This window comes from Corylus avellana, chromosome 4, assembly GCF_965113065.1.
Source record: "Corylus avellana chromosome 4, dhCorAvel1.hap1.2, whole genome shotgun sequence".
Taxonomy (NCBI): Eukaryota; Viridiplantae; Streptophyta; class Magnoliopsida; order Fagales; family Betulaceae; genus Corylus; species Corylus avellana.
Genome location: NC_142493.1, coordinates 1,817,783 through 1,838,015, shown reverse-complemented (window position 1 = coordinate 1,838,015; position 20,233 = coordinate 1,817,783). Strand labels below are relative to the sequence as shown.

General features: G+C 35.8%; 2 protein-coding genes across 2 annotated transcripts; one reads left to right on the top strand and one right to left on the bottom strand.

Annotated features, from left to right (window-relative positions):
- Positions 1 to 5,114: 5,114 nt before the first annotated feature.
- On the bottom strand, positions 5,115 to 5,968 carry LOC148586116 (uncharacterized). The gene is made up of 2 exons (XM_088515269.1): positions 5,169 to 5,968; positions 5,115 to 5,127 (listed from the first exon to the last, which is right to left on the bottom strand). Exons 1-2 carry the CDS (start codon positions 5,966 to 5,968, stop codon positions 5,115 to 5,117), a joined length of 813 nt encoding a protein of 270 aa, XP_088371395.1.
- Positions 5,969 to 13,941: 7,973 nt separating this feature from the next.
- LOC148586115 (UPF0481 protein At3g47200-like) lies at positions 13,942 to 15,210 on the top strand. Its single transcript, XM_088515268.1, has one exon. The coding sequence runs from the start codon at positions 13,942 to 13,944 to the stop codon at positions 15,208 to 15,210; it is 1,269 nt and encodes a 422-aa protein (XP_088371394.1).
- Positions 15,211 to 20,233: the final 5,023 nt, after the last annotated feature.

Below are 20,233 nucleotides of genomic sequence, written 5' to 3'. Positions count from 1 at the left end.
TGTAGAAATCCCGGCTCATTTCTCTCCGACATGGGGACTACTCATTCATCTTCTGAACTTAAGAAAGGCCTCCCATCTAAAACATATTAGGAAATTCCCCGGACCAGATCGTGTTACATAATCAAGTAAAATACCATTAATTTCTGTGGTTGTGATTAAGTGCATGCATGCTACCAATTTCCTTTAACACGATGGCATTCAATCAAAATACCCATAATACAATATCTTTTTTTTTCTCCTGAGGAAGCCATTTTTTTGTTTCATTTGGATGCTCAAGAACATGAGGCTCATAATATATTTAGTATCTGTCCTTTGCAAAAAGGCGAGCAATTATATAGTACTAGGCAACAAAAAATGTACACCCTAGCTACATGCAGGAACACCAACAAGACAACTTTATCCAATGGAACCAATCTTTTATGTTCAATCATTTCCGATTACTATATATATATATATATGTGTGTGTGTGTGTGTGTGTGTGTGTGTGTGTGTGTGTGTGGGCGCGCTGGATTTTTGTAGAAATTAAGTGTATGCTCAATCTTTTCACGATATTATAGATTCAAAGCTTACGTATAATAATAGTAATTGATTTTGGAGAACTTAAGAGTAGAACTAGTCAGTCTCCTTTGAACTTTTCTTGTGGTCTTTGATGCTCATAATTGTAGCATACACCTACTAGATATTCCAAGACAAGTTGGATAATATTGTAGTAAAGATTCAAAATTCAATAATTGCATATCAATTCAATTACTTACCAAATTTCGATTAATTTTGGCCACATATATGTATCATAACATTTTTTTTTTCTTTTTTCCTTCTCTCTCTCGAAGAAAAAAAATAAAAATTCCTAGCAACAATATATATAGGAAGCCTCATAACTTAGTCTACTTACTATGTCTTTAATTATTATTGAATTTTTTGACACTCCGTTAGGAATTAATTAACGAGATATTATGTTAATTCTTAATGGCCCAATATTATTTTTTAAAGTTTAAAAAAGTAAGTGAACGAAAATGTGAATATAGTTAAAGGGCTCAAATGTATTTTCCCCCCAAACTTCTTTTTATTTATAACCCAACCTTCTATTGTTCGAGAGCCACACCCACACAGCATATCTACATTTCATTTCCAATTTTCCAGGAGCTTAAGGCCTGTGTACGAGTTTCTATCTTAAAGGTGAAAACCAAACCCTCTATTTTTTTTTTTTTTTTTTTTTTTTAATTTTAATTTTAATTTTTCTTTTTATGAGATATTATAAAGGGAGAAAGGGAAGGGGATAATTTATTTGTTTATTTATTTTATTTAGCAGTGGAATAATCTTTCTCTCTCTCTCTCTGGTTTATAACTAGCGCAAATAAAGCTTTTCATTCATCTAACAATGGCACTACAAGCTTGAATTTTTTATAGAACGTTATCCATAATTATAAATGTATAATCTTTTGTGAGTCACTGTCTCTAATTCCTATGTATTATTTCATTGGTTTATTTTACCGGGCCGCCTCTATTGCTCTGATGTTTGAAGTGATTTTTGTGCGTCTCCGTACGTTTCTCTCAAAGCTTTTTTTCTTCAACAAAATGCAGGGAAAGCCCTCAAGTACTCAGCATGCCTTGTTGTATTTTAAACCCCAATAATACTGTTGAGAATAAGGTTGTATATTGAATCACAAAATATAATGTACAGAAGAGGCCTATATATAGGCGAATAATAGACCTAGTAGAATAAGGAAAGGAATAATACAGACCTAGTAGACTAAGGAAAGGAAAACCTAGTAACCCTAGAATACTAAATAATATTATCTAACAGCCCCCCACAAGCTCAAGGTGGAGTGCGAGAGACCAACTTGAGGTTGGACACAAGATCACGAAAACGTCCTGGAGGATGTGACTTTGTAAAGATGTCTGCGAGCTGATCACGGGACGTGACAGAATGAAGTTGTAGTGAGCCCTGAAGAAGATGATGACGAACAAAATGACAATCAATCTCAATATGTTTTGTCCGTTCATGAAAAACATCATTATGAGCAATCTGAATAGCACTCTTATTATCACAGTATACAGGAGTAGCAGAAGAAAGAGAGACACCCATATCTTGTAACAACCATCGCAACCAAAGAAGCTCCGCGGTAGTGTCAGCTAGAGCACGATATTCTGCCTCTGTGCTAGATCGAGCAACAACAGTCTGTTTCTTACTTCGCCAAGAAATAAGCGAGGTGCCAAGTAGAAAACAATAACCAGTGGTAGAGCGACGATCTGTTGGATCACCCGCCCAATCAGCATCAGTATAAGCATGCAGCTGTAAAGGAGACTGAGAGGAGAAATAAAGCCCATGAAATAATGTCCCCTTCAGATACCGAAGAATGCGTAGAACAGCTGAGAAATGAGTGGAGCGAGGAGCAGCCATAAATTGACTCACCTGATGGACAGCATATGAGATATCAGGTCGAGTGACAGTAAGGTAGACAAGACTGCCAACTAAATGCCGATATAAGGTAAAATCATGAAGAGGCTCGCCATCATGAGGAGTGAGACGAGTATTAAGCTCAGTCGGTGTGTCGACAATCTTACTGTCAGTAAGATTTGCCCGAGAAAGTAGATCAGATATATACTTGGCCTGTGTTAAATAATAACCATCTGAAGAAGATGAGATCTCAAGACCAAGAAAATAGCTAAGAGGGCCAAGATCTTTCATCTCAAAGTGTTGACTAAGAAACTGTTTAAGTTCCTGAATACCAGTCATATCATCCCCAGTGATAATCATGTCATCAACATATAGTAGAAGAAGTATGGTACCCCGGTCTGTGCGGCAAATAAACAAGGCAGAATCATAAGAACTGATGGAATAGCCAAGGCGAGAGATAGTGGCGCTAAACTTAGCAAACCATGCTCGAGGTGCTTGCTTAAGCCCATAGAGTGCTCGACGAAGACGACAAACCTTGTTTGTAGGATGAGATAATCCAGGAGGTGGCTGCATATAAACTTCTTCACTTAAATCACCATTAAGGAAGGCATTTTTGACATCCATTTGACAAAGTGACCAATGCCGAGAGGCTGCAACAGCCAAAAGAGCACGCACAGAAGAAAGGCGAGCAACTGGAGCAAAAGTCTCCTCATAATCCACACCATATTCCTGAGTAAAACCTCTGGCCACAAGTCGAGCCTTGTACCTGTCAATAGTACCATCGGAACAAGTCTTGATTTTGTAAACCCACTTACACCCGACCGCAGATTTTTCAAGAGGTAAGTCAACCAGATCCCATGTATTGTTCTTGTGTAAAGCATCAAGTTCCTCTTTCATCGCAGCCTGCCAAAGAGGGTTAGTGGAGGCCTCACGAAAAGAGTGAGGCTCGTGCAAGGTAGCTAAGGCATGAAAGCAATGAAAATCCTGTAAATGGGAAGGAAGAGATCTTACTCGGGTGGATCGACGAATGTCAGGTGATGGAGTGCAGACTGGATCCTCAGATGGAACAGAACCTGGGGAGGCAGGCGAAGAACTTGGGGACGCAGGCAAAGAACTTGGGGACACAGGCGAAGCACCCTCGAGGGCATCAGATGACTGCAGTTCTAGCGAGAGAGACTCAGGCAAGACATCGGTGGTGGGAGTAGGAGAAAGAGGAAACTCAAAAAGGGTAGTAAAGGGAGGGGATGATGGCATGCTGAATTTGCCGACGTCGTGGAATAGTCGATGCTCCCAAAACACTACATGACGGGAGATGCGAAGACGACGAGACACAGGATCATAACACCGGTAGCCCTTGTGTTCCACTCCATATCCAAGAAAACAACACAACCGAGAACGAGGCTCAAGTTTGGTGCGCTCATGAGGCTGGAGTAAAATAAAACAGGCAGAACCAAAGACACGGAGATGATGATATGAAGGGATAGAGCCAAACAACCGCTCATGAGGAGTGCAATTATCAAGGATAGGGGTAGGCAACCTATTGATTGTGTAGACAGCCGTGAGAGTGGCTTCACCCCAAAACGGGGTAGGAACAGATGTGGAAATGAGAAGAGCACGGACAGTGTCTAAAATGTGCCTAAGTTTACGTTCAGCTCGACCATTTTGTTGTGAGGTGCCTGGACATGACAAGTGAGAAACAGTGCCATAATGTTTTAGAATAGCTTGAAAATCATGTTGAGTATATTCTAAAGCATTATCAGAACGAAAAGCCTTAATGGGTTTTGAAAATTGGGTTTCAACCATTTTGGCAAAAGTACGATAAATATCCAATAATTCAGAACGAGATTTCATTAAAAACACCCAAGTGTAACGAGAGAAATCATCAACAAAGATAACAAAATAACGTGAGCCACTCATACTAGCAACAGGAGAAGGTCCCCAAACATCAGAATGAATTAAATCAAAGGAAGCAGTAGCATGAGAGTCACTATTATTAAATGGCAAAGCCGGTTGTTTACCAAGTTGACATGAACTACAATCAAAAGAATTATTGGAAACTGAACCTAACAAACCCTTGGAAGCTAAAAATTGAACGCGAGAGGCAGATGCATGACCAAGACGCGAATGCCAAAGTGCAAGAGATGGTGATGATGAAGAGGCTGCAGCAGAGATGCCTGTGGCGGGGAGATGTAAGGATGATAGTTCAAACATACGCCCAATTCTACGCCCGGTCCCAATGGTCTGATTCGTACGAGGATCCTGTACATGCACACCAGAAAAGTCAAAAACAAGTCTATATCCAAGTTCACACAGTTGGCCAACAGAAAGAAGATTGAAGGATAATCCAGGCACATGAAAAACTTCAGGAACAGAAAGGGAAGGTGTATTGATAGTGCCTATATTTTTAACAGTCATAATGGAGCCATCAGCTGTGCGAATGAATGAAGAATGAGGGGAAGGTACAGATGTGGTAGAGGAAGTAGGGTGAGGTGTCATGTGATTGCAACAAGCAGAGTCAAAGAGCCAAGAGGAAGAGGTACCTGGCAAAACTGAGAGGACAGAGGAAGATGCATTACCAGAACGAGATAGGACGACCTGGTTGACTATTGTCTCGAAGTCAGCTGCAGATAAGGTGACACTGGATCCTGATGTGTGGCCAGAGGGGGCAACTGAAGAGGGAGCAGCTGGAGATGAAGCAGCTGGAGATGAACCACTCTCAGTATGAGCAACTGCTGCTGTGGGTGCATTAGATCTTCCCTTACGCCAACACTTGTCAATAGTGTGCCCTCGACGTCGACAATAGCGACAGTAATTATTATCGCGAGACTTAGGAGGGAGTCGAGAAGTACCTGACCTGTCATAATACTCTCGCTGGAATGACGAGGAGCCAGAGGATGGTGCAGCCAACACTGTATGACTAGGCTGAGAACGCATAGTCTGCGATCTAGTCTCGGCACGGACAAGTTCGAAAATGGCAGTGTCCAAAGTGGGAAGAGGAGAACGATGTAATAGTTGCACACGAACAGGCTCAAAATCATCACGCAAAGCCATCAAAAATTGGTGAAGGCGATGTTGATCTCTACGGGTAATATACATCTGAGCATCAGTGGGATCCTTCCAAATAGGATCAGAAACATCAATTTGGTTCCACAAGAATTGCATGCGGGCAAGAAAATCATTGATACTCTGACCAGATTCCTGCCTGAGATGGAAAAGTTCAAACAAAAGCTGATACTCGTGAGCACCATCTACAGAAGAATAACGAGAAGCAAGCATATCCCAAGCACCCTTTGCTTCATCAAAGCTGCCAAAGAGTGCAGAAATAGATGGGATAGTGGTATTACGGAACCATGTAAGAATCTGATGATGTTTGCTATCCCAATCAATAAGACGAGTGGTAAAAGCCTCATCTGCCTCAGAATCCTTTTTAACTGGCTTTTGGATCTCCCCAGTGACATAAAGCCAAAGCTTGCGGCCTTTAAGAAAGCTGCGCATAGATTGAGACCACAACATATAGTTTGTTCCATCCAATACAGTCTGAACATGATGAAAAATCTCGTTTTGTGCCATCTAGAATGCTCAAATGCAAAAACAGACTCCAAATATGAAATCAGGACGAAAAAATAGGTAAGAAAGCACCTGGTCAACTCTGAAAGTCAACAAAAAGTCAACGGTCAAAGTCAACGCTGACGTGGCACCAATGACGTGGTAAGGTCTGACTTGAGACTGCTGACGTGGCACACAGGCTGACGTGGCACGTATGGTTGACGTGGCTAAGCTGACGTGGCACTGATGACGTGGCACTGATGACGTGGCACTGATGACGTGGCACTGGTGACGCGGCAATGATGACGTGTCAATGATGACGTGGCACTGATGACGTAGCACGTAGGGCTGACGTGGCTATGCTGTCGTGGCAATTAGGGCTGACGTGGCAAGAATCGCGTGGCACGTGTGGTACACGCGCGAACGGAGGAGGCTTGCACTGGCGCGTGGATCTGACGCGCGGACTTTCTGGGGGCGCGTGAAGGCGCGTGGAGGCTCTTATGGAGGATCTGAGGCCTGTTCTGGAATCCTGGGGAGCAGATCTATCGATCGATGTTCTGAGGGAAGCAATCGGACCACCGTGGCGGCCGGTGGCTGGACGGCGGAGGCGGAATTGCCGAACCTTTGGGCGGCGCGTGAGGGCGCGTGTAGGCTCCGATATGGCTGTGTGCGGCGGCTCTGGGACGGTTGTCTTCCGGGCTTTCAAGCGGTATAGTGATAGGCTGAAAACCTCGAGGAGAAGATAGAGAACCGTGAGGATCAGAGAGAAGGATTCGCCGGATAACACTGGCGGCGCCGGAGGAAAAATATTTAGCCGCGAAAAAAAAATTTTGAGGTGATTCAGAACCTGTGCTCTGATACCATGTTGAGAATAAGGTTGTATATTGAATCACAAAATATAATGTACAGAAGAGGCCTATATATAGGCGAATAATACAGACCTAGTAGAATAAGGAAAGGAATAATACAGACCTAGTAGACTAAGGAAAGGAAAACCTAGTAACCCTAGAATACTAAATAATATTATCTAATGCCTTGTTGTATTTTAAACCCCAATAATACAAAATTAAATGAGGTTTTCCAATGATTCTCAGGCATAGTTAGAGAATTAAGGAAGTAGCTAGGATTAATGAGCAGCTACCGTTGCATTCAATTTTGCAATTTTATATTACTGATTATCAAGAAATGAGGTTTTCCAATGATTCTCAAAAACAGTTGCATTCTTCTCACATGCTTTTTTAGCACCATGATTAACATATAGTTGGAGGAATTTATATTAGACAATCTATAATTTTAATGGAATTAATCTGGATTAGAGGAAAACTCTATACATTCTAAGACTCGGTTTCAATTAAATTTCAACATATATATTTAGAATTTATGGAGTAAAATGAGACAACTTGAGTATCAAATTATGTAATGGAGGAAATATATATATATATATATAGAACATGGCTAGCTATTAGGGTAAATCAATTGGATTTTGTTTATGGCCGGCTAGCCCAAGCATATATAATCTGGTTCCCACTTCCCAGTCCGTGTTGGGAAAACCTAACTATTCCATGGCTTCATTGCAATTTACATTATTTTTAAAGCTACGTACATTCCTATCATCATGGAGTTTAATATTTCTAATGCAAGTGATTTTTATAGTTCTAATAAAAATAAATAAATAAAAAGTGGGGGCTTTTTAATCCAAAAGATTTTGCTTTTCATATAGACCAATTTAACAAATAATTTTTTCTTCTCTTTTATAAACAAATTATTTATGAATTTAGTAATTCTTAATTAATATGTCAACATATAGGAGTGAATAGCAAACTTTTAGGGGTCCGATTGTCGGGAACAGCTATTCATTTAGGAATTATAAGGGAGACACATGCAGCATGCATGATATGTTTGTTTTTGTTCTTCATTCTGAAATTGTCCATTAGATTCCATTGACTATTCAACCAAAGACAACAGTACTATACTATGGGCCCACTTTAAAACTTTGTTGATGGGTGAAATTAAGGCGCCAACAGCATGCATTGCAGAAAACTGTGGCTCATCTGGACATTGGGATAGTGCTCGTAATGTGAGGGACCTGACATTCAGAAATGACACATATATGCAACAAGTTCTTCCGTTACTTGTTGAAGGGGTGCTTTCAGCGTGATGGATGCATGGATATATAGTGGGGTTCTTGTGTTGGGGCCTTCTGACATCCCACGTTAATTAGAAACGTTCCTTCTTGGTTTTATGGGTAACTTAATCGGTTGTGGACCACGCCTCATGAAACGGTGGTCACAAGTTCGAATCCCCCCTCCCTCTTTCCTTGTGTGAACATGTCAAAAATAAATAAATAAATAAAGAAGAAAGGTTCCTCCTTGACCAATTTAATCTTCCTCTACCCTTTGGGATTGGATAGTTAATGTTTAGTGAAGAGAAACTGTAGCAAAAATGCAGGGAAAGCCCTCAAGTACCCAACATGCCTTGTAGTATTTTAAACTCCCAATAATACAAAATTAAATGAGATTTTCCAATGATTCTCAGGCCTAGTTGGAGAATTAAGGAAGTAGCTAGGATTAATGATGAGCAGCTACCGTTGCATTTAATTTTGCAATTTCATATGACTAACTATTAATCCATGGCTTCATTGCAATTTACATTATTGTTAAAGCTACGTACCTTCCTATCATCATGGAGTTTAATATTTCTAATGCAAGTGATTTTTATAGTTCTAATAAAAAAAAAGTGTGGGCTTTTTTATTCAAAAGATTTTGCTTTTCATATGGACCAATTTAACAAATAATTTTTTCTTCTCTTTTATAAATAAATTATTTACAAATTTAGTAGTTCTTAAAACGTACATGTTCCCTCCTCCATGGAAAACGATGTAGGATTGGGTTAAGACTTAAGAGTTGTCTTCCAAATTGGACAATGGCGTGATATATTCTTTATTTAATTACATGCATGGTCCCCAACAAAACGTAGAATTCCTTTAACAGCTAGATTTGGGTTGAAAAAGAAGGATTATATAAGTTTAGTTGTCCTTCACAAAACAATTTATCAATTTTCTGAAATTCGACAATTGCGTTGCCGTCCCCGTCTTCACACAATAATAGGAAGTGTTTTTTTTTCTCTCATCTCTCTACACACCTTGGAACGGTTGGTCTTCAACTCTTCATATCATTTTATTTAGTTGGGAATAATAAACAGGATGTGTTTTTTTCTCCCAATTTTACTAGAGACGACGTTAGGTAATATGTCAATATATAAAAGTGAATAGCAAACTTTTAAGGGGTCCGATTATCGGGAACAGTGTAAACAATAGAAATTATTCAAGAAGTACGGACATATAACTTGTCAACACCCTTTCTCCTTGGAAAGGCGAACAACCGCTATTCCCGCGTACGTCTTTTCTCAAGCGTATCTTTTCATAAAATCGTCGGCTCAATCCATGGATCAAACTTTCAAAGTTCACAAAGGATTTGACTATTGTGACATCTGCGAATAAACAATCGGCAATAATGGCAAGAAAAGGAAGGTAGGTTGAATTTATAAGAAAACTGCACCAATTATGCATGGTTCCATCAAAATATGAACAATGGTTCTACCTACCAAGGCCCCTCGGTAAAGATAGTCATTTACGAATTATGAGGGAGACACATCATGCATTTTTTTGCATAACATAAATTAATGGGTGCAGGATGCATGCATGATATGTTTGTTTGTTTCTTCATTTTAATTAATTCCTTTCCCATTTTTCATGCATAAATCCAAGCATAGACCTCATGTTATTGACGATGACGTCTACTCCACCTAGAAAATGGTTGCCTTAATTCTTCAAATAAGGCCATAGCTAGCTAGGTTTTATAGCCTCGATTCCATATAGCAGAAATTACGCCAGAAAGAACTCTATCCTATCCAAAGAGTAGAGTACCATATCATGCATGTTGATTACTACAGACAATGACATTTGTCCTAAGCCTTAAATTTTCATTGTTTAATATGCAATACTTGAATCATGGATCCAATAATTCTACAGTTCTTAACCTGATATTCGTTCATCTTTCATTAGTTTCTTTTTCAAATTTACCATTGGATTTGCATGTAGATTCATTTGAAAAAAAAATAGGAATGGAAATGAATGAGAGATAAAAGAAAAAAAAATAAAAAATAACATTTCTTAATTAATTGATGTAAGAGCAACAAGTGAAAAAGAGGAAAGAAAAAGCCATTTAAATGCTAGTGCTATTATAACCATCCAGCCGGCCCTAAGGAAGGGTCAAATCCAAATCTCAATGAAATGTATGGTAGTTTGAAAAATCAAGAAACATGTGCAACCGGCCTAAGGATTGTCAACATCGCTTTGCTGTCACCTTGTCTATCCAGCCGCGCCACTTCCTTATAGGGCTTCCGGCTTCTCATGCAGTTGCAGCCTGCAGACAATGGTTATGTGCAAGTTTTGCCTTTTACGCTAACAATTAGTCTTCTAAGCATGGAAGTAGGAAGAAGATCACCGGAGTGGTTACTGTTCCAAAATCAAATGCAGTAGTGTTTGAATCTCCAACTATATACATATATATATGTATCAAGTTCCCATAATATGATAAATGAAAACCTGCACCATTTTAATTATGTTTTTGAGAAATTTTATATATATATAGTAGCCCCAGGCCCCCAAGCGGAAAAGAAGAAATTATTATTACAATAATTTATTTACAATTTACTGATGCATGTCCGTCTGTAATTGAAATCACATCATCCATTAAAAATAATTTTAACATTCTTCAAATCATACATATACTGAGAGGTGTAATTAAGTTTTAAAAAAATCATTTCAATCCCAACCAACCATTTCAAGCTCATTACCCTACTTTCAATGCAAAAAGTGACATAAGACTTATGTCATTCAATCCAACCAGGACTTACATCATCCCTTACAAAATGATAAATTCGTACCGGTTTCCCATGTGGGATTCTTATCTTATCAGGTCCACAAATGCAAACACAGTGATTTAATTAGATTATGAATAGACTAGTAAACACACGTGATTCACGAGAGTAGTAATCAATCATTTAAATTAGGATTTATTTATTTATTTTTGAAATAAAATGAATTTTTTATATTATTTTTCTTTAAATTAGGATTCTTTGAAATTCTTAAGATATTAATGTTATGTTTGTTTGTTTTTTCATTTCGAAATTGTCCATTAAATTCATTTCCCATTTTTCATGCATAAATCCAAGCATACACCTCATGTTATTGATGAAGTCTACTCCACCTAGAAAATGGTTGCCTTCTTCAAATAAGGGCTCTAGATAGGTTTTACAATCTGGATTCCATAGCACAAGAGTTATTCCAGAAAGAAAAGCATATTTTTATTTAATAATGCTAAAATGAAGATTTATGTTCTTATTGTGTCTTCTTAGAATTAATGTAATTTTTAAAAATTTTATTGAATTTGTGATAAATTATTATTAAATTTTGATATTAAATTATAATTTTAAAAGTCGCATCAATTTTAATTTAGGAGCACAAAAAAAAGACATAAGGGTAACATTTAGCATTACTTGTGCTTCTTAGGACATTTCTAACATACTAGATAATTTCTTTCATAATAGCTATTTTTAGTTAGTATCACCCAATTTTCATCACCTGCAACTGCAAATAATTAGGTTCAAAAGAGGTAAAATACAATTTTTGCTACACTTGCTATTCATTATAGCACATTATAAAATAAATAAATAAAAGATTATTTCTCTTGTTGGAGAAAGAGTCATCGGGTTGCGTGCTCTCTGTATCTTTGCTCTTGTCTTTATCCTTAAATCATTAAACAAAAATATTTTCTAAAAAAAAATTAGAGAATGGAATAAATAATTTGTTAGAGTTTTTTTTTGTTTTTTTTTTATTTTTTTTTTTTTTTTAACTTTATTCAAACATGGAAACGGGAAAGGGAAACAATTTGTTAGAGTTTGTATTAAAAAGTTTATAACTATAATAGGAAAAAAAAAAAAAAAAAAAGAGTGTATTTTGAGTAACTAAAATAAATAGTATTGCAGAAGATATTCTTAAGAATTTGGAACTTCAATTAAAAGTCTATCCAATAATCATGAAAAGAAGAAAAGCATGCACACAAGAACTAAACATACCAAACCCAAATGGGCCAAAGAATGGAGAGCTTGATGAACTATTACTTTAGCTTTGCGAATGCTGTAACCCCCGCCAAAACAGCTTTTTAATGACTTTTTAGCCCTCGCTTCTGTTAGCTATATGGCTAGCTGTGCAAAAACAACTTATTGGTATAATAGTTTTCTAGCCACCTAGCTTTTTAGCAAAAGTTATTGGTTTTTTTGACATATAATGGGTTAGACAAAATGACTTTGGCCAGCCATGTAAAACAAATTTTGACTTTGGATTTAAAAAAAAAAAAAAAAAAAAAAAAGCTCCGCATCTTGTTAATTAAAAAAAGCAGTGAATAATTAAAATGCCCATGAAAATAATGTGTAGTAAAAACAAAACTTAAAAAATAAGTATGTTTTAATTAAATTTTAACCAAAATATTTACTGAATGTACGTGAGTGCTGACATTTTGGGTGGCCAAATATTTTGACAAGGCTGAATTGATGTGAATATTATTTTTTCAAAAAGTAGAAAGAAATTTACTTTATTGACCTCTCATATATTTTTTTAGAAAATAATATTAACTTAAGATGAAAACAACACACAAAAAAAAAAAAAAAAAAAAAAAACCACAAAAAATCATAGCATTTCTCTAAAATTCACCACCGTTCACCTAAAAATCTAGCAAGAATATGTGAAGCAAGCCCCATAACATTTTTTTCTTTTTTTTTGGAAATGGGTCATTCTTCTAATAAAGTCAAACAAAAGAATCTTGCTCAGCAAGTATAATATTCTGAATACACATGAGCCTATCCTCTATCCATACTTGATCTAAAGATTGGCCAAGCGCGAGTTTCGCTAGACGATGGGCCACTTCGTTTGCCTCTCTCCCCACATGCCGACTATTCAGCTTTCTAGACTATTCAAGACGGCTTTGCTATCTTCAATTAATTGCCCATACCGACTCCAATAGGATTCATCTTGATGCAAAGTATTCACAATTTCAATAGCATTACCCTCCAAAAAAACCCACTAAAGACCTAAATTTTTGCAAAAAACAACACCCTTCCAAGCAGCCACAGCCTCCGCTAATGTCGGATTAGTAATATAAAGCACCGTAGCGCACATAGAATCCAAAACAAAGCCCTCCGCAAGCCACATAACTTACTCGTCGACTCATATCTCAAATTTTATATATATTACAAGTGTAAGTAGTTAATATAATATAGTGGTTTAGGGTTTAGTTAATAACTATATTATATTAATATTAGTAACTACTATATTAATATAATATAGTTATTTTTTTTTATTTAAATTATGTGTCACAATTATTATTTTGAGAAATGTGTCACCAACTCATAGAATAATAGCACATCATTTGAAAAGAAAAAAAAAATTGAAAATGTTAGCATTTCTCATCAATTGCAAATACAGTGATAGCTAAAAGGGCTTAAATGTATTTTTGACCTAACTTCATTTTCTTTATAACCCAACCGAACACTCTATTGTTTGAGAGCCAAACAGCAGATCTACATTTCATTTCCAGGAGCTGAAAGTCTGTTGTGTGTGGCTTATAAAGTCGTGGACTTGTGGCATACTCACGGAGATAAGGTGAAAACCCCCACACCTCTTTCTTTTCATTTTTTTTTTTTTTTAAATTTTTATTTACCAGTGGAATAATCTCTCCCTCTCTCTCAGTACTCTCTGGTACTTACATATACCATTCTCTATTCCTCTTACGTTTGCTGTGGTTAACATATAGAATTTGCCGCTCAATTCAAGTTTGCAAGCTAGGGACTCTGCGTAGTACTACTTCCAATGTTTTTAATGCTAGTGACCCATGCCTTTGTCCTTGTCATTAGGAAATTTAAGAAAGGCTGCTTGCTAGATGGAAGAATCATCAAGTGTAGAAATGGAATCCATGGCAATTAGCCACATGAAAGAATTGCTAAAAAGCTCGGAGCCTCCCTTGTCACCTGAATGCAGAATCTACAGGGTTCCAAATAATATTCGCAAATTGAATGAAGAAGCCTACACTCCTCAGATTATATCAATAGGGCCTCTTCACCATGGCGATACAAGATTGGAAACCATGGAAAAGATTAAAGTGAGATATTTCAAGAGATTTGTGGAAAAGGCTGCGTTAAAGGTAGAGGATTTAGTAAGTACTATACAACGTAGGGAACGAGATGTTCGTCGTTGTTATGCAGAGACTAGTGGACTTGAAAGTGATAATTATGTGGAAATGATCATACTGGATGCGAGCTTTATTATTGTGCTTTTCTTGATATTACAGCATGAGGGATGGGGTAGTGCAGATGACTTTACACCATTTATGCTACGATTGATGACTTGTGATGCATATCATGACATGTGTTTGCTTGAAAATCAACTTCCTTTCTTTGTTATTGAGGAATTATACAACCATGCATTTGCATCGTATTCAGAGTACCCTTCCTTTACTCAGCTTACCATTGGATTCTTTAGTGTATACAACACTCAAGAAATGTGCCTTGATCCCAATTCGAAAATCATGCACTTTGTTGATTTGTTAAGAACCTTTTTTCTACCTCCAACACAAAGGTTACAACAAATAAAAAAAGGCAAAAAAGTTCTGGATTTGTACACTGCAAGCCAGTTGCACGAGGCAGGAGTGAGATTTGAGGTGAGCTCAAACAAATGTTTATTTGACTTAAACTTCACAAACAGAGTGCTGGAAATACCACGCATACAATTATTCAATGAAACAGAGTCTTATTTTCGAAACCTTGTAGCCTTAGAGCAATGTCACTATAAGTATGATGCTTATGTTACCGATTATATTCGCTTATTGGATTTTCTTATAGACACAACCAAAGATGTGGATTTACTTGTACGAAAGAAGATCTTTGTTAATCGTTTTGGCGACAGCAATGAAGTGACAACTTTCATCAACGGTCTTTGCAAAAATATTATTGTTCGAAGCACAAACTCCGATTATTGTGATCTATGTGATGGTTTAAATTCATTCTATAATGACCGTTGGCACAGATGGGGGGCAACCTTGAGACGTGATTATTTAAGCACTCCTTGGAGAATTGCTTCTACCATAGCTGCTATTATCTTGTTGGTGCTCACTTTAATACAAACTGTATGCTCTATCATCTCATTATTGTAGATTTGAGGTTTGTGTAATTTTAATGATATTAGACTGCTTTGTGATAAGATTTTATTGTTCGATTATTTTTATTGTTTTAAGAGTTCGAGGTTCGTGGGAATATTGCAGTCTACGACTTGAAAATTTTAAATTTGACTTGAGTACTATTAACTTTTTACTCTTGCACTAAATTATAGTATGCCAAATTTTTTTATACCGTAATACTATATACTCAATTTGCAACATTCTTTATACTCTTTGAAATCATACCTTTTAATTATACACTTTGAGATATCTTCAATCAATTATTCTACCAATTGCTATAATATTGTTCATTACTTTCTTTTTTTTTTCAGTTTATTCCCATTTCACTCTCTCGTATTATTTAGTACATCTAGTAGGTAGAAATATATATAAGTTTCTATTCAAGGAATGATCATTTGAAACTTCAATGGCTTTGTAACAGTGGTTAATTAGGCCTACAATAAATGATAAAACAGTGAGATCGATCTAAAAGCATAAGGAGACAAGTAATGCTACACTTACTTGGTCGAAAATTCGAAACTTCACGTATAAAATAAAAATGAAAAAAGAAAAAAAAAAAAAAAAATCAAAGAGAAGCAAAAGCATAAACTAAAAATGTCTAAAAGTTATCTTGGTTGAAACCTCATGCATGGCACTAATGTTGGACTGTGAATGAGGCAACTTTGCTTAACAATCGTTTTGTACGTTGGGAAAATGAGAGGGCACGAATTCAAGCATACATAATCAGAGCGTAAGCATAAAATCAGAATAATACAACCTTGCATTTGCATCTCGCCCTTCCTTCACTCAGCTTACCTTTGTAATCTTTTTGGGTTCCAACTCTCAATATGGAAACTCGCATTTACGGCCATGATCCCAATTTGAAAATAATGCACTTTGTTGATTTGTTAAGAACGTCTTTCCAGCCTCCATCAAATAGGCTACCACCAAGAGGAGGCTTCCAATTACTGGCCCATTACTGGCCCATTTAGGAATTGGCACACTGCAAGCCAGTTGGACTAGGCAGGAGTGAAGATTATTAAGGAGGGTTCAAATAAATGCTTATTTGACTTAAAATTCACAAATGGAGTGCTGAAAATAACATGCTTAATTATATTTATATGCTACTACAGAGTCTTTTTTTCGAAACCTCGTGGCTTTAGAGCAATGTCACTCTATCTGTTAAGATGCTTATGTTACCAATTATATTCTCGTAATAGATTTACTTATCCACTTTGGCACTGCCATCTTAGTTACTTGCGGTTTTTGTTTTTGTACAATTCAAAAGGAATAACCTCCTATATTCCAACTACTACGGTTTTGGTTTTGTACAATTCAAAAGAATGCCACGCAAGGTGTAGAAATTCCGGCTCATTTCTCTCCGACATGGAGACTACTCATTCATCTTCTGAATTTAAGAAAGGCCTCCCATCAAAAACACATTAGGAAATTCCACGGACCAGATCATGTTACATGATCAAGTAAAATACCATCAATTTCGGTGGTTGTGATTAAGTGCATGCATGCTACCAATTTCCTTTAACTCGATGGCTACTGTGAGTAGACTTGTGAGTGATGTATCCCACATTCAGAAAATATAAAAGAAAAGAGTGTTTAATATACTTAAGTGAACCTTAGCCTATTAGCTTAAATATTCTGGGCTACAGTTGAGTTCAATTATATATATTGATGTACTCTTAGTAAAAAAACTCCACTCACAAGTGAGGGAGAGATTGAATTGCTTTATCTCCCAACAATGGCATTCAATCAAAATACCCATACAATATCTTTTTTTCTCCAGAAAGTGAATTTTTTGTTTCATTTGGATGCTGATCAAGAACATGAGGCTCATAATATATTTGTTGTGTGTACTTTGCAAAAAGGCGAGCAATTATATAGTACTAGGGAACAAAAAATGTTTACCCTACATGCAAGAACACCAACAAGACAACTTTATCCAATGAAACCAATTTTTTATGTTTTTCAAACATTTCACGGTTACTATATATATATGGGCTGGATTTTTGTACAAATTAAGAGTATGCTCAATCATTTCACGATTACTATTATAGATTCAAAGCTTACGTATTAATAATAGTAATTGATTTTGGAGAACTTAATTAGAGTAGAACTAGTCACTCTCCTTTGGACTTTTCTTGTGGTCTTTGATGCTCATAATTGCTTGCATACACCCACTAGTCTAGACAAGTTGGATAATATTGTAGTAATTAAAGAGTCAAATTCAAGGACTGCAACCAAATTTCGATTAGTTTTGGCCACATATATGAGATAGGCCGTGGCCCCCAAAACTCTTGGGAAAAAAAATTGTAGAACTTGAAAAAAATAATAGGCATGACCCACCAATTAAATTACTATAAATGATACCCAAAAACTCTTGAAAAACAAATAGTAGGTCATGGTGCCCCCAAACTAATTTGATATATGTTGTTAAATGGGAAAACTAATTTGATTTAGAGAGTTTGATTCAATGCTTTAATATGAACTATTTGTCTTGCATATGACTTATCATAGCTTCTTCTTTTTTCTTTTTTTTTTTCTTTTTTTTTTTCTTTTTTTTTTTTTTCTCTCTCTCTCAGAAAAAAAAATAAAAATTCCTAGCAACAATATCGGAAGCCTCATAACTGTCTTGGATTCTTTCTTATTGAATTTTGTGACACTCCATTAGGAATATTTAGCGTTAAAATAAACGAGATATTACGTTAAGCCTCTATTTACTGTCTTAGATTCTTATTGAATTTTGTGACACTCCATTAGGAATATTTAGTGTTAAAATAAACGAGATATTACGTTAATTCTTAAGGGCCTAATATTATTTTTTAAAGTTTAAAAACGTAAGTGGAAATGTGAATATAGTTAAAGGGCTCAAATGTATTTTTCCCCCACACGTTTTTTTATTTATAACCCAACCCTCTATATTGTTTGAGAGCCACACCCACACACCATATATATCTACATTTCATTTCCAATTTTCCAGGAGCTCAGGGCCTAGCTGTGTACTAGTTTCTTAATGGTGAAACCAATCCCTCTATTTTTTTAATTTTAACTTTAATTTCTCTTTTTATGAGATATTATAAAGGGAGAAAGGGAAGGGGATAAATGTTTTTATTTATTTATTTACTTACCAGTGGAATAATATCTCTCACTCTCTGGTTTATAGCTAGCATTCTATATTTGCTCTTACGTTTGCTGTGGTTTAACATACTTCCTCTTGTTTTAAGGGATTCGAATTTTTATTTCTTTTCATTATTCTGACTATCGACATCCTTGCTTTTTTACTTCAAATCCAGCTTTTCTTTTCTTTTTTTTTTCCTTCTAAAAAAATTGTTAGAGAAATTAAATTCAAGGCACCACAGGCACAGGTTGCTCAAAATTAAAGGGGATATGGTCCCAAACACTCCCATGATGTAAAATAATTTTGACAATTGAAATAGTACGTAGGCATCAATATTTTTCGATATCAATACTAGTGGATCTTCGACGTTCTTCTGGAGAATTCAAATCGTCTCGAAGAACGTACAGTCTACTCCATCTACAAAAACTGTTCTAACATCAAATATTTAAAAGGAACCTATTATTCCACCAATTAATCATTACTGTTTTGGCTGCAGTCTAGCCCCTTGCCATTAAAACCTAAAAGGCTGGCTAACCACAAGTTGAAATCTCGTGCCTCAGTTAACCAATTTGGAAAACATAAACAGAAATTCACAATGACAACCGGAGAGTTGAGACATAATGGCTATGTTTGTCATTAGCATTAAAAAAAGAAAGTGGTTGTAACAAATTTGATTGATATGAGAAAAAAAGTAAAAATATTTTGCATGAAAAAATTAAGAAAAAAAGAATTGTTTTGTAGTATTTTTTTATTTTATTTGAATAGTAATAAAAATGATTGATATAATGTAAAAATAAGAATGTTAGAAGTTGATTTTGAGAGAAATAATATAAGGTTCTTTTTGTTTTTTTTTGGGCAAACAGAGCCATTGAAAGTGAAACATTCATGCATCCACTAAAATAGAGGGGTTTGGGCATTTAAATGCGACGTGAATGCTAAAGTAAAGGATGTAATTCAGAAGTTTGGCTATCATATCATGAGTTGAGACTATTTCATTTTTTTTTTTTTTTTAATTTTTAGTCATATATGAGCTGAGACTTATATATTAATTATTACGCACTCCCATCTCCATAATTTTTTATTTTTTTATTTTTTTCGGTGTGGATATGTTCAAGAATGATAATTGTAAATCATCAGTACCAATGTATCAAAACACGTACATGAGATTATCCAAGACATTTATTAAAGCTGCATTATTATGCGAGTATTAAACTAATAATTAAGTGATTAAATTTATCTTTTACTATCAACTTAAATTTTAAGAAAAATGATGATTCAATATAGTATCAGAATCATATATAGGTCTTGAATTCGAATCCTGACTTCGTCAAATTACCTCCATTTTAATTAAAAATTTCACGTATTATATATGTCTCATTTACTAAAAAAGAGTTTTAGCACACATTTAAGAGCATCTCTAGTAAAAATAGGCAAAATAACTTCCGAAAAAAGTACCAATCTTTTAAGGGCTGAAAATTAGAAAGTAACTTAACGTGTATGAATGTAGTGAAAGGGAATTGTCCTACACCCACAATAATAGATAACAGATGTCATGCGATTGTCCTACACCCACAATAATAGTGAAAGGGAACCATGCACGCATTTTTCTTCATGAGATAAGATTTTGATAGATACCAAAGTAATGACGGGAATTGTCCTACACCCACAATAATAGTGAAAGGGAACCACGCATTTTTCTTCATGAGATAGATTTTGATAGATACCAAAGCAATGAAAACAGGACTTATCATAGACACCAATTAATGTCATCTCTTACAACATGATAAATTTTTAGTGGTTTCCCATTAAAAACAAAATAAGGTAGGTCGTGGGATTCTTATCAAGACTATAAATGCAAAGTCAATATTCAACGTGGCAAATTCATTT